Source organism: Camelus bactrianus, chromosome 3 (genome assembly GCF_048773025.1).
Source record: "Camelus bactrianus isolate YW-2024 breed Bactrian camel chromosome 3, ASM4877302v1, whole genome shotgun sequence".
Classification (NCBI taxonomy): Eukaryota; Metazoa; Chordata; class Mammalia; order Artiodactyla; family Camelidae; genus Camelus; species Camelus bactrianus.
Window position 1 is genome coordinate 113,699,840 of NC_133541.1, and position 13,652 is coordinate 113,713,491.

General features: G+C 33.9%; 2 protein-coding genes across 3 annotated transcripts in view; one reads left to right on the forward strand and one right to left on the reverse strand.

Annotated features, from left to right (window-relative positions):
• Positions 1-13,652, forward strand: part of LSM11 (LSM11, U7 small nuclear RNA associated) — a 770,662-nt gene that overhangs the window by 47,921 nt on the left and 709,089 nt on the right. The gene's annotated exons all lie outside the window — the stretch shown is intronic.
• CLINT1 (clathrin interactor 1) overlaps positions 1-13,652 on the reverse strand; it is a 54,178-nt gene that overhangs the window by 9,114 nt on the left and 31,412 nt on the right. For both annotated transcript variants that reach the window (XM_074360998.1, XM_074360997.1), the window contains exons 6-8: positions 11,713-11,890; positions 7,982-8,228; positions 5,809-5,878 (exon numbers count right to left, since the gene is read on the reverse strand). In XM_074360998.1, the coding sequence (XP_074217099.1) occupies positions 5,809-5,878; positions 7,982-8,228; positions 11,713-11,890 (495 nt within the window). The remainder of the gene's footprint in view (positions 1-5,808; positions 5,879-7,981; positions 8,229-11,712; positions 11,891-13,652) is intronic.

Here is a 13,652-nt window from a genome sequence, read left to right on the forward strand (position 1 = left end):
TTGCAGTTTTCTCTCAAATGGGACACAATAAACAAGCAAAACCAAAAAACTAGAGAGAAAAAGAAAAGGTGGCAAATTTTCAGCAGGGTGGAAATTTAAATTAAAACAAACAAACAAACAAAAAACCCCTTGAAGTTGATCTACATAAAAATCAGATGCCACAGCAACTGATTAATAGCTATAGGAAGAAAAATGAATGCAATGATTTTTGGTGGACTTTTTTTTTTCTATTGTCTACTTGCAAATACTTGCAAAAGATGTGCTAAAATTAATACATGAAAAGAGAGTAGCTTTTGCTACTTCCAGACTGCTGTTTTTAAAACAGTTGAGATTCAAATCATAAGGCTGCAGATCAATCCCTGTGCACATAACATCACATTCTCATACAAATTTTCATTTGTAAACACTACATGGGTAAGAATATTTACTTTCATCTACAATTTGAACAGTAACATTATATTAAATTTTATGTTCCATTTCACATTTCTCCCAATTCAATTATCACTGACATTGCAATAGTCAAAGAATCTAAACCTTAAATAGTTGTCCTTATTTTTGTTTGTCCTTAAAGATTTCACCTCTTAAGAGTCACAACCTTAGAAATTTAGAGCGGCAGTTCAATTATGGCGCTTTTAGTGTTATATGAACATTATATAGGTTACATCACAGCTGCTTACCCTGCAGTGCTTAGAAACTAGCCAGGTGGGACTGGAACATCTGGGCTGCACTCAGACACCACCAGGGACAGCTTTCAACATCTGGTGCCATTTCTGAATTGTCTTATCGCTGCAAGACATTCTGCCCCATCTGCTACACTCAACTGGGTTAATTAAACTAGAACCATCTCCCCTTCTTAATAAATGGCCAGCAGAATAGAAGGAACAAATCAGCTTCTGATACATGTGTACCTGGTATTTCTTTCTAATGCAAGTTAGCATAGTCAGCTATCATCAGGCATAGCTAACTCCTCATTCCCTCACCTCACTGCAGGTGCACATATTCACATAAACCCTCGCTCACCAGGAACTTCCACCAAGGCCAAAGTTCTCCACTTCTACCAGCACTACAGCTCATACGTCTACTCTTTCGCTTTATCCAAGGAAAATATCACAGTCATTTGTTTTCCTCTTCTTTAAAGGTACATACATGCGTCAGGATAAAATGTGACGAGGGGTACAAAAATCAGCGAGCTGTATTTTTAAACTATACTAACAAGCACGTATATTAATAAGGTCTAGCAGGAAAATGAATCTTACAAACAGTTGTTACTTAATCTTCGTAAGTTTGTCTTCTGTAATATTCCTTCATGTTAGAAATATTGATCAAAGATTCCTATTAGGTAACAGAATGATAGTTAATCTTTTATTATAACGTTAAGGGATTTGAAAATTGGGGATTATTTTCATTTTCTTCATCCAAGTGGTGAATAAACATCAATATGTAATTTATTATGCCACACAAGTTAGGGATTTTCTAATCTTATCCATGCTGGGCTACAAAGAAAACTCAAGCTGTGGATAAAAGCACTGAATACTTGTGAATTACATCTTCAAGCTGGGTGAGATATTTTATTTCTGGCATATCCTTAATTTAATATTTCAAATAATGATCTTTTTAGTTATTTTATTGCTCTGCCTTCTAACACCTGAACTGAAATTATACTGTGTTCTTAAGTTGTCTATAGCAAATACTACTCATCTCTCCATCTGTATTACAGGGAGTTTGATTTCAAACATAACTACTTTAAGAACAAAGGAAGTAAAAGTGTGGAAACACACTTAAGTATGTTACAGATAGAAGCCACCTTTCCTTAAAAAGAATTTAACTCTTCTCTGTCTTTTGAAGTGCCACAGATTATGCTTCTACTTGTATTTTACACAATGTGATCTTCAACTTTGAAAACCACCTCAGAAATTAAAAATCACTTTATTTCATTTAGGAAGTTTCTCTCCTAGAAGGGACTATCCATACCTATATGCATGCTATTCATACCAACGCCTTAAATTCAACAGAAATTTTCTATACTTAGGCATTTTCCAGATAACTTCTATCTAAGGGAATTTAAATAAAAGAATCTACCAAAAATTGCTGCATGTGGAAGACTGCTAAATTTCACAACAAGAGCTATCCTTCAAGATTCCCACATGAGAGCTGTCATTATAAATGAACCATTTCCATCTGCCTTTTTAGGGGAGCAAGGAGGTTATTTACAATCACCAACTGGGAACATGTACTTTCCAAAGCAATACAGTGAACAGGAAAAATATAGCTGTACAAGGCAGTGCTTTAACTCCAAAAGGAAGTTTTCTTCAACAAAAGAATTTAATCTATATTATATTACGAAAAACTTTTGCATGAAGAATTCTAATAAATACAAATTAAAAGAAATGACAAAAATGCAAAAAAATTGTAAATATATGACAAAGAACTAATATAAGTTAAAAAAAAACTCAATAAGGATAAACAGCTCCAATTTTAAAAAAAAAGGACAAAGGGCATGAATAGACAAGTTACAACTGGCATATAAAAGCATGAAAAGTAGTCAAACTCAGTAATCAAATAAATGCAAAATAAAATGAAATCCACTTTCTCCTTACCAGACTGGAAGAATTTGAAAGATGTTATTTTGCTACTTTATAATAAAAGTTTGGAAACAAAACAAAACTTGATGTCCAAAAAATAAGAGACTGATCAAATAAATTACAGCATATTTACACAATGTTAAGATTATAAAGCAATTAAAAGGTCTGTAAAATACCAACTGTTATAAGGAAATGGTCATGAGATTTTAGGTGAAAAGCAGTTTACCCCCCATCCTGACAAAAATCCTTACTTAGAAGCCTGAAAAAGATCTGCAACATAAATGCTTAAATATACTGACTGAATATATAGACAATGTTAAAAAAAAAAAAAGTATTCACCAAAATTATTAATAGTTAACTTTATGCATCTAAGTTATGGTGAATCATTTGTTTTCCATAAAATTTCTAAAATGAGAATGCATTACTTTTAATTAGTGAAAAGAGAATATGGTACAACATTTTATTTTTAGTAAAATTGGCTTAAACTAGAGACAACTTCCATGAAAATTCTAATACGTAAGTTGGTTTATTGAAGATGTAACAAGGTGGTTCCTATCCTTGTAAATATCCTCAACTAACCTTAGTGATTACTGGGTACAGGGCAACAGGTTCAAATGTAAATGTGATGCACATTTTTTATTTAATCTACTTTAAACTTTAAAAAGAAATTTTTAATTAAAAACTCAAAACATACTGCCAGTCAAGTAACATCTATTTGTATTTTCTCTTCAATCTCATTCACTGTACTAGAAAGAACTCATGTAGGGACAAAGGAGACAATGTAAACTTTTAGGATGAGGTATAGTAAAAAGTGAAATGGAATGGTTTATGGCATTCTATTTATAATAGGCTTATTTTCCAGATACTTTATTATTAAAAAATGTTTACTTAGGTAGATATGTACCATATGTAAAAGCCAGCAAAATATCATTTGAGTACAGATTTTAAAAGAACATCACCCGAGTAGGGCATTCAAGACAGTCTCAGTAGGTCTTGATGAATGGTATGTGTATTTTTAAACTTGGTTGATATTCTACAATGATTTTATTACATATACTTCTGAAGATGCTAACAACGAGGACATAGTAACACATAAAAAAAGGAAAACCTGAGTACTTTCTCCAAGGAGACATTTATCTGGCGAGTGGTACAGAAGCCATAGCTGCTTAGGTTTATAGTTCATGCCCGTATTCCTTGCATGATGGCACTACTATGAATACAGGCACATCTGGTAAACGACACCCACCCGGCACCAAACTGCAATGCTAATAGGGTAGGTTCTTAGGCTTTCTCACATGTAAGTGCTAGAGATTTAATATCCAATTTTTTTCCAGTGCTCAGTTCAATTTAAAATACATTACTAAAATATTTAAATAGAGATTCAGGGTAATGAAATTTATGTTACTGGATTGGAGGGGGTTCTGCATATACTGGTTAAACATACTGTTTCAAATAGGAAAGAACTTTGAAAAATAATGATGTCAACTCACATTCAGTTTTGTTTTTTTTTTTTTAAGAAAATATTAAGATTTTAAAAAGGGCAAGAAACCTTCCAGATTTCATTCAGATTTTGTCTCAATTACTGTATTAATATTAATTCCTACTTCTATTTAGTTAGTTAATCTACTGTTTGTAATGAAGAAAAACCACTGAAATGTTTCCTACCAAGCAAAGGAAGAATGTTGGTATTTAATAATTCTCTCTGTTCAAAGCAATCTTGGTAACACCAAGAAAAAAGTTATATTCACTCATCTGATCTTCCTAGTTAATTCTTCTCTGATTGCTCCATTAAAACTTTCTGCAGATGCATGAAAAGAGCTCTTTAATATTTCATGCCAGGGAGTCCAAAATAGTTGACATTCTGTGACACTAAGTCTGTATTATATGACTATATGCTAACTAGCAGTTAATACCACAGTTAAATTGTTCAACCTACAAAAAGACAACACACAAATTGTTAAAAAAACAAAAACAAAAAAAACTAATGTAGTTGTTTGTAACCTTGAGCATAAGAGTTCGAATTTAAAGAATAATTTTAGGAACAGTTATAGTTACAGAAAAGAGAGAACAAGAATTGAAGAGTCTCAGAAACTAGGCTGAGCCAGATGTCCTAAGTTCACATCTAGTCCAAGAATTAATTTCATGGTAGTAGACAAGGAGAAGGAGAAAACAGGAGACTTATTAGTTACATGTACTAAATTAGTTACATGTACTAAACTATCAATGAAAAGTAATTCCCATCATAAATGTCCACTTAAACACTAATTTAAATTTTAAAACAATTGTTTTGAAAATCATTACACACAACTAGAAACAAGAGATTTACTTTTGACATTACCTATATGCCAATCTCACCATTTACATTTTAATGTGAAATGAACTTTTTAAAACAGATTATGAAAGGCTGTCTTTAAATGGAAGTTGTATTTCTTAAGCTGTTTTGACTCAGCACGGTTTATTAGAACTCCGTGATCATCAAATGCAACCTAAAATATAACCTTCCTTGAAAACAATTTACAGGGAATTACTCAGATAAAATCTAGCACATATTGGAAATCAAACTGAAGAAATCATTAATCTTCTCTGTGAGAAGATCTTGAGAAAATCTTGAATGGACCATTCTTTTGCTGCAGCCCTCTTTATCAGGGAAATAGTTATACACTTTCATAGAATGCCCCTTTCCTCCAAAGCACTCTGCATGTTTGTAACTAGGTAACTATTTGTGACTCTGATTAATGATTATTTTTTTCCACTTGACCTTCCCATAAGGGCAAGGACTGTGTTTTACTAAGCATTATATTTCCAGCACCCAGGCAGGGTCTGGTTCAATAAATGATTACTGAATGAATGAAAACTTTAAATGAACCCTAGGCATGGCTGATTCAAGAGCCAGATTTAGGGAAATTAAGATTTAGGGAAAGACAGTGAATGGGCAGAGGAGTAGAGTCTGCTAACAGAGAAAGCAAAGGACCCCAAATACTCAGTGCTACAGAAATTAAGGAGAGAGAAAGAGATTAGTGAGTTATCAAATATTTAAGTGCTTGTCTTCTTTATTTTAGGCAATTAAACAATTCCTTCCCAATAGTGCTCAAGGCTCATTAATTTCACATTAAAAATAACTCTAATGCAAAACAAAAAAAATTTTATTCCATCTTTTATTTGGCTTTTAAAAAATTACTCTTTAACCAAGGTTACTGAAAAGAAAAAAGCCAGTGTGGAAGCTTACCTGTTGATTGGCTGGTGCCATCGAACAGATCAACAAGGTCACTGGATGTCTTGCTGCTAGGCACTGAAGTCTGAAAACACACAGAACTAACAAGCTTAGAAAACAAAGTTCTACTATCTTATCTAAAACTGCTCTACTCATCTCTAATTTCCAACTTAGATTACAGATACCTGTAATTATCTTAATAAAGGTAGATTTCATTTTCTGAAAAAAAGAGAAGTGCTCTTGAAATCTTGCCTCTTTATGGAGAAGATAGTATTTTTAAGTAATTCTATTCCTACCCCTGTGAAAGTCCCTCACATCCATGCTTCTCTCTTCCCTAACTCATTTCTTTTCTGAGATCAGAGATTAGGCACGGCCACTTCTTCTGGGTCACCTTCTCATTTCTTACTGCATTTCACTCTGAAAAACATACTTCACTCAAATCTTAACGCCATGTATCAGAATCATTTGAGAAGCATTAAAAAATATGTATGCCCAGCTGCATCACAACATATTGAATCATAATTGTTCAGGGTGGGATCCTGGCCTATACAGTCTTACAAAGTTCCCTCGATAATTCCAATGCCTAAGGAGGTCTGAGATCTACGGGATTAGAGGCCAAGATCCTATCCAGCTCTAGAATTCTACAATTCTCTGAATTTCAACACCACTTACTGTTTGTATACGTGTTAGTATAATTCTATGCTGTTTGATATACCCTGACATCAGTTTCATATTTAGTTCCCAAACAAACTTGTGGGGCTAGAATTGTAATATGATTTTTCTCTTCTCCATAGTCCTAAGCACCCTAATGCGTAAGTCCTGTATATTCAAAATATACACACTAAATTAGGACAGAACTAGGCAATAGGGGAACACTGTAAGTTCCCAGGCATGTTAATTTGAGCTTTGAAGATTAAAACACTACATATACTGTGGTTTAAAAAGGCCTTGAAATTTAAACAAATCTGAAGCAGTTGAGTAACTTTTTAAGAACTTCACTGTCCTAGACATATTTTGGTAGAGAAAACAAAATCAAAAAGTTTACACTACAAATACAAAATATTTATGGCAGTGACATGCATTCAGGCTGTACTACAAACTGACATTTAAAATCCTTTAGGATACAAAAGTCTCAGTTTGTTGTTAAAAAAAAATATAGTTTGGATGCTTTTCCTCATGAAACCTGAAATGAATTCTCCATGTAACAGTCATTATGTATTTGGGTTTAACTATGACTATAGATCTTAGACAGTCATCAGTAAGCTAACTGTATGCACAGCTGGGGAAAGCTAAGACCACAAAGAAATAACAGAGCCATTTCTCCTCTTTAACTACAACTAAAGCTGAGTTATAATTTTGAGGTTTTCATCAAAACTAAAAAGAGCACAATATGGGTAAAATCATATACCAGAAGGTACCTGGCAAAAGTTCACACAGTTCTTGCCACTAAGTAAAACTAGCTTTATTTTTAGAGTCAACTACAATTTGCAAGATATATTAGAAAAATACTCTCCCTAGCTTTCAGCTACATTTGATGCAACGACACAAGCTGGGTGAACACTGGTGGGGAGAGAGTGACAAAATTAGCCTTTTGGGGTAAATCTCCCTCTTTGGCAGATTTCTGTTCAAAAGACTAGCTTGCAGCCAGGTATCCAGCAGCATTAGTGAATTCCATCTCTGTGGTGAATAGAAAACAAATGAAGAAGGGGTACAAGAGGCAGTGCTGCTCCCTATCAGTGGTGACCACGAGGCAAAGACGCCTCCCTTCACAGGCACCATCTCTATTAAACAAGACTGTTGCCCCTGTGTATCTACTCGGTCCTCTTTTGTCATTTCTTACAACTTCCAAGCGCTCCCATGTCTTCCTTAGTGAATCTCACTGTGCTTGGTACCAGCAGTGCTGTCTAGAAGGAGAAGATGCACTACACTCTGATTCACAACCTTTCCCAAATGAACCAAGGGCGTAATTCCTACTTTCACAGAAAGTGCATAGACAATCATTCAGCAATCGGATAGGCTTCTTCCTCCGAAGAGATTTCTTATTATGAATGACTAAGTCATACATGCCAGATGATCTATAATTAATATGACTACCCAGAAATGCCCAAGCCTACTAAATGCAGTAATTCTCAAAAGTAACTTATAAGAATAAAACCGTGTACAATGGGTAAACTCATGCCACTCCCACCTTGACTGAAGACTGAGGTGTATGGGTTGAAGCATTCTGATCTGGACTGGCTTTCTCCCCCGTGTAATGTGCTGCTGCTCCAAGATCAATGGTTTTGGAGGGATTTGCTGTGCGTTTGTGTCTTGTGGTGGTGGTCTCTGTGGCCTGTGTGATGTGGATATGCTTTGTCGTCACAGTCTCCTCTTCATCTTTGAATTCACCTTTGGGAGATCTGCCTCTTCTCGCTTTCTTTTCCTCATCACTGTCGCTAAAAGATATTAAAAATGAAGCAAAATAATAAGACTAGGGATTATTTTAAAACGGAGTCTTCAGTGATTTGAGCTAAAGAATTTCAAATGCAGTAACTCCAAAATTTCATACTTTGACTATTTGACAGGGATCAGCAGAATGTTATCTAAGCTGTCTGAATAATGATATGTATGTGTTGGGGAGGGAAAGTGGGAACCCATCAAATTCCCCAAGTAAGTCTAAAACACTGCTACAAAAAAAGTATTTACATAAATGTGTACAAATAAAAAAAGTCTGAAATAATTCAAGTGCTTATGTATTATAGATTTGAGGCTTAATTAAAAAATAAAATAGCAGGATTATCATCCTATCAGGATCAACTGATGAAACCCTAGGAGCTCAAACATCTGCGTTTGATAACCATTTTCTTGAAATGAATTGTGTGCAATGACTACAGTTCCATTTATATAACAGTTCTGTCACTGACTCTTACATAATAGTGCAAATACATAATATAATATTATTATTTCAATAGATACCATTTAAGTATTATCCTGTCTTAATTCAAATGATTAAACTCTCATCTGTAAATGCAGAAAAATATGAGGTAATGCACTTTACAACTGTACTCTATTTTACTATAAAATCAGATCAAACTTTTACATAACTATGAAAATTATTTTACAGAAAATTTAAATACATTTAAAATATTTTGAAATAATTCCCTTTCAGGCACATTCAAAATTTTTCTCCTTTTCTTTTCTTAATAGTGCAAAAGGAAAAAATACAGAATGAGTAAAAAACTGGGTTTTTCATAAGCCACAAATTAAAGATGTCAGCACTCGTGTGTTCTACAGTAATGAGGCAGTGGTTCTTTTTCTGATGTAAGACAGGGAGAGAGACTGCCTGAAATATGTTCCATTACCTGTATTAGTTAATTTTAAAGTAGTGGTTTAATGTATAAATACTCTGAAATAAAACACTTAAAATCTCCCTTAAAATTATGACTATTATTACTAATGCAATTTAACTCAGACTAACCTAAAGCAATTTCTACTTGAATATAAACTAATTTGGAACCTGTATAAATCAAGAATCAAGAAGAATGGCCTCCCATACTGAGCAAAGGGGTTACATTTATTTTTAATCTATAAGCATTTTAGGGAATCAACAAGTTCTGTTTAAGTGATCAAAAGCCCTTGTCACTAATTCCTGAGCCACAAATGACCTAAAGGTTCCCACCATCAGTAAAACTGAAATTTCTTACCTTACTGATGTATGATTCCACTGAAATACAGTTTCTTTATAATAGGTGAGAATATAAATCTGACTAGCACATAATAAAATGGGAGCTTTGTATCTGACCGCTGTTTAAGAATTCCGAATCTAATAATGAACTAAGTCTGAAATTCTGGTAACATGCAAGAGAGGTCCCATGCAACCCTGTCTGATAATTTACTATTCTCTCACAAATACTCTGACTTTATAAAGTCCCTGGTGTGCTCTTCAGTTAACTACAACAAATAATACGCACTACATTTTCACTGTTTTAAACTAGAATACTATGTATAAAAGATTTAGCAACTCTAGTAGATACTGTTTTAGAGGCAATGTAGAAAAAAAAATCAGGTGAGAAACAGGAGGGAAAAAAAAAGAATGACAAAGCAAGGGAAGAAAAACTGAGGGTGGAGGGCAAAGAAGAAAAGCAACAGTACAAGAATGTACCTATTTTAGATTTCTAACCATCCTACCTACCTGGTTCCCAGACTTCTTCAGGACATAGCAACACAATATAGAACCACTGTTTTCTAAACCAAACCAAAAACATAAACATATAGGCCACACACAATATTATTAATGAGGGAAAAGCAGCACAGAATATTTGAGATAGGCATCATTTTCTAGTTTAGTTGTTTATTATTACCATATTGCATTCACTTTCCATATAAAAGAGCTAGAAAAATAGTTGCAGAATAGATATATCAAAGTACTAAAAATAAATTCTGGCTCTTCAAAGATCATATTCCAGAAATAGACAGGAATTCCAGATTTAGTAAATACGGAAACATACTGAAAAGACATTAAATAAATATTTCAGAACTTGAATAGTTTCAAGATTATATTTTTCGTTCTTTTTCATAACCCCTAAATCTGAACTATTAAGATTTTTTTTATGGGAGAAAATGAGATGGTACTTAGTTACAAGAACTCACTTGAAGGCTTGGTTTCATCTCTGTGTTACTTTAGGCAAGTTCCACACAGCCTGATTGGGCCTCAGGTTTTACTTCCAAAAAATAAGGGTAAAATCCTTGCTCTAGCCGATCTCATAGAGATACGGTGAGGCACAAAGACCTTGAACTTGCTCTGCAGATTCAGTACTATGTACACTGCCCTTTTAACTGGCAGAAAAACTAGTTAACAGCTGTACTGCTAGTGTATTTGTAGGCAAGAACAATAAGCAAATGCTGAGAAGTTCCAAGTACTGTTCTATATAAAACTAAATACAAATGGCCCACCATCAGAAAATGCAGTTTACGAAAGTATAGGTATATACTAGAGAACATTTTAGTCTAATAATCCATCTGGATTTTTTTCTGGTTGATACACTGGCACAGAATCTAAAATATCACAGAAAGAGGTACATTTCAAACTCTTTAACTTTTGTTTAGATTTAGTATAATAATAAACGTCATTATCCCTCAGCAGTAACTTAGATCCCTGGATCATCTGATGCCCAAATGTAAAATACGCTGTCAAAGTTCTTAATGGGATAAAAATTCCAATAAATAGCCTGAATAAAATAATACTGGAAATATGATTCAGTTTTAGAAACAAATGGATATAAACAAGGAAAGTGTCAATACTAAATGCAAATGTCTGACCTAGCATCTTATAAACAGTTGCATAGCATATATGATATTTTTGTATATGACATATACATACACACACACACACTATATGTGCATATATCAGCAGCAAATATACTAAAAACTGGAACAATACAGAAAATTTGCATGCTCCTGGGCAAGAATAACATGCAAGTTCATGAACTGTTCCATATTTCTGCATAGGGCATTTTTAGGGGAGTGACACTACTCTGTATAATTCTGTAATGGTGGATATTATGCACATGTCAACATACAACACAGTGAAGCCTAATGCAAACAAAAGAATTTAGTTAATAGTATTGGTTATCAATTGTTAATAAATGAACCACACTAATGCAAAATGTCAGTAACAGGAGAAACTGTGTGTGTATGTGTACACCCATGCTTGCACACACAGGGGTGAGGTTATGTGGCAACACTTGTACCTTATGCACAATTTTTATGTGAACCAAAAACAGCTCTAAAAATTAAAAGCTATTAAAGGAAAAAAACAAAACAAAACAAAACTGAACTTCAGATAATGACAATACCCTCACCCCAAAACAAAAAACCCTACACCTAGCTGCATAAATTCAGCACTCTTTCCAAGAGATCCAGGAGACAAAGTGTTAATACCTGCATCTTTCTGGAGAGTCTTCTCTACCTTTCCTCCGGAACTTGCTGATGGTGTCATCAATTGTGCTTCCAATTTTATCACTCAGTTCACCTAATTTATCACTGAACGGAAAAGCACTCTTGTTTTTATCCCACTCCTCATCCCATTTTGATTTGGGCTCAGGATCGTATCTTTCACCTGTATAAAGCATTAAAAAGAGAAGCAACTTTAAGGACATTAAATTCAAAAGGTGTCTATAGTCCTTATTTCTAAAGCTTTTCCTCATAATAAAATAGTTTTCAAAAGAAAACAGAAAGCTCCCACAGTGCTGAATCAACACAATTACAGCAAGGCACAGCATGCCATGCCAGTCATTAAGTGGCAGGAATGCAGATTCAAAAGCTTTTGTTTATGAAAACTTACACAACCTTAGCGCATAGCACAGCATATCAGGAAGTTCTTAAGGGCTGTTGAGAGGAGAAGAGGAAAATACAAAAACCAACAGAGGCTATATAAACAAAAGGGAAATGGAAATCTTTTTGCTTTTACAAAAGTCACTTAATGCATTATATTTCACTCCTATCTCAATGGTTTTTCAATTATCAGAAACGTATTGGACAGTAAGTCTCTAAAAAAAACACAAACTATAGGAAACACAACTCTGAATGTGCTGAAAAGACTCCATGTGCTGAAAACACTCATAAATATCATTCTTTACTGTCAAACTAAAAAAATAACAATGGATTTCATGTCATGGGAAAGCATCTTTTAAACACTGAAAAAAGAATATTCTAACTACCAAAAACTACGCAGACTAGAATCATGAAAAATGCTCAAGCAGTTCAGAAAAGTGATGATCTATTCAAACACCAAGTCCAAACACACGCTGGGACTCACAAAACTAAGGGAATCTCTGTAAGGATTTGAGAATGGAGACAATAGATCATTGGCAGTGAACAAAAGCCCCAAATGTCAGATTTGTTTTAGTCCTTGACCTTGGCAGCCTAAAGGACAGAGAGTATTTATAAGCACTAAATGCAACCTTTTACATTTCCATGTTGAAACTCAGAAGCAAGAGTTGAAGGTATGGAGAAATCATGTGAGGTTAAAAAGAAGGTAAGGTTAAAAATTAAGGCAGGTTGCAGAGAAAAAGGAAGGAGCAAGGGGAAATAGCAAAATAATCAAAAGGTGGCTGAGTGTTTGTTTTACACCCTGGTTAACAAGTTCTGATGGCATACATGCCCTTTGGAAATTGAACAAAACCATTCTGTTGAATTGTTTGTTAAAACTGCAAAGTCAAAATATTCTGTAAGAGTTTGAGGATTTAAAAACATCTACAAATCTGAAACTGACCATCAACTTAAAGAGAACATGACAAAATGTTTCCTAGACAAAATTTAAGCCAGGATGGCTTTATACAAATGAGTATACAGTAATGTGTATGTACACTTCAATGACAATGTGATGAACTAGACTTTGCAAAGAAACAAACTTAGAGGAAAAATGAAAACTAAACTGATTAATATGGTGGACATCATGTAAATGAGTGCCAAAGATACTGGAAAATGGCAAGACATTACTGTCAAAATGAAAAGCATGTAAAATAGTTAAAGTTGATTATTTAAGTCTCTGAATAATATATGTTAACATTAAAAATAACTTACAAAAGAAGGCAAGGCAGATACACATGATGTTCAACTCTTATCTCTAATGCAGATGCTGTATTTAGTTCACTGTGACTGAGTCTGAAAACTTACTCAATTGTCTAAATTTACCTAATTATATACTGTGCTGATAAAAAAAAGAAGGGTTACTAGTAACTAGAACGAGAAATGAGTTGAATAGCAATTTCTACTCAAAAACACATTAAATTGCTAAAGCTACTTTGAAAAAGCTAAAGAATAAAATGCCTACTTGGGCAAATAATCTAAAAGCTTCTTACTCCCCTAAACAAATAAAA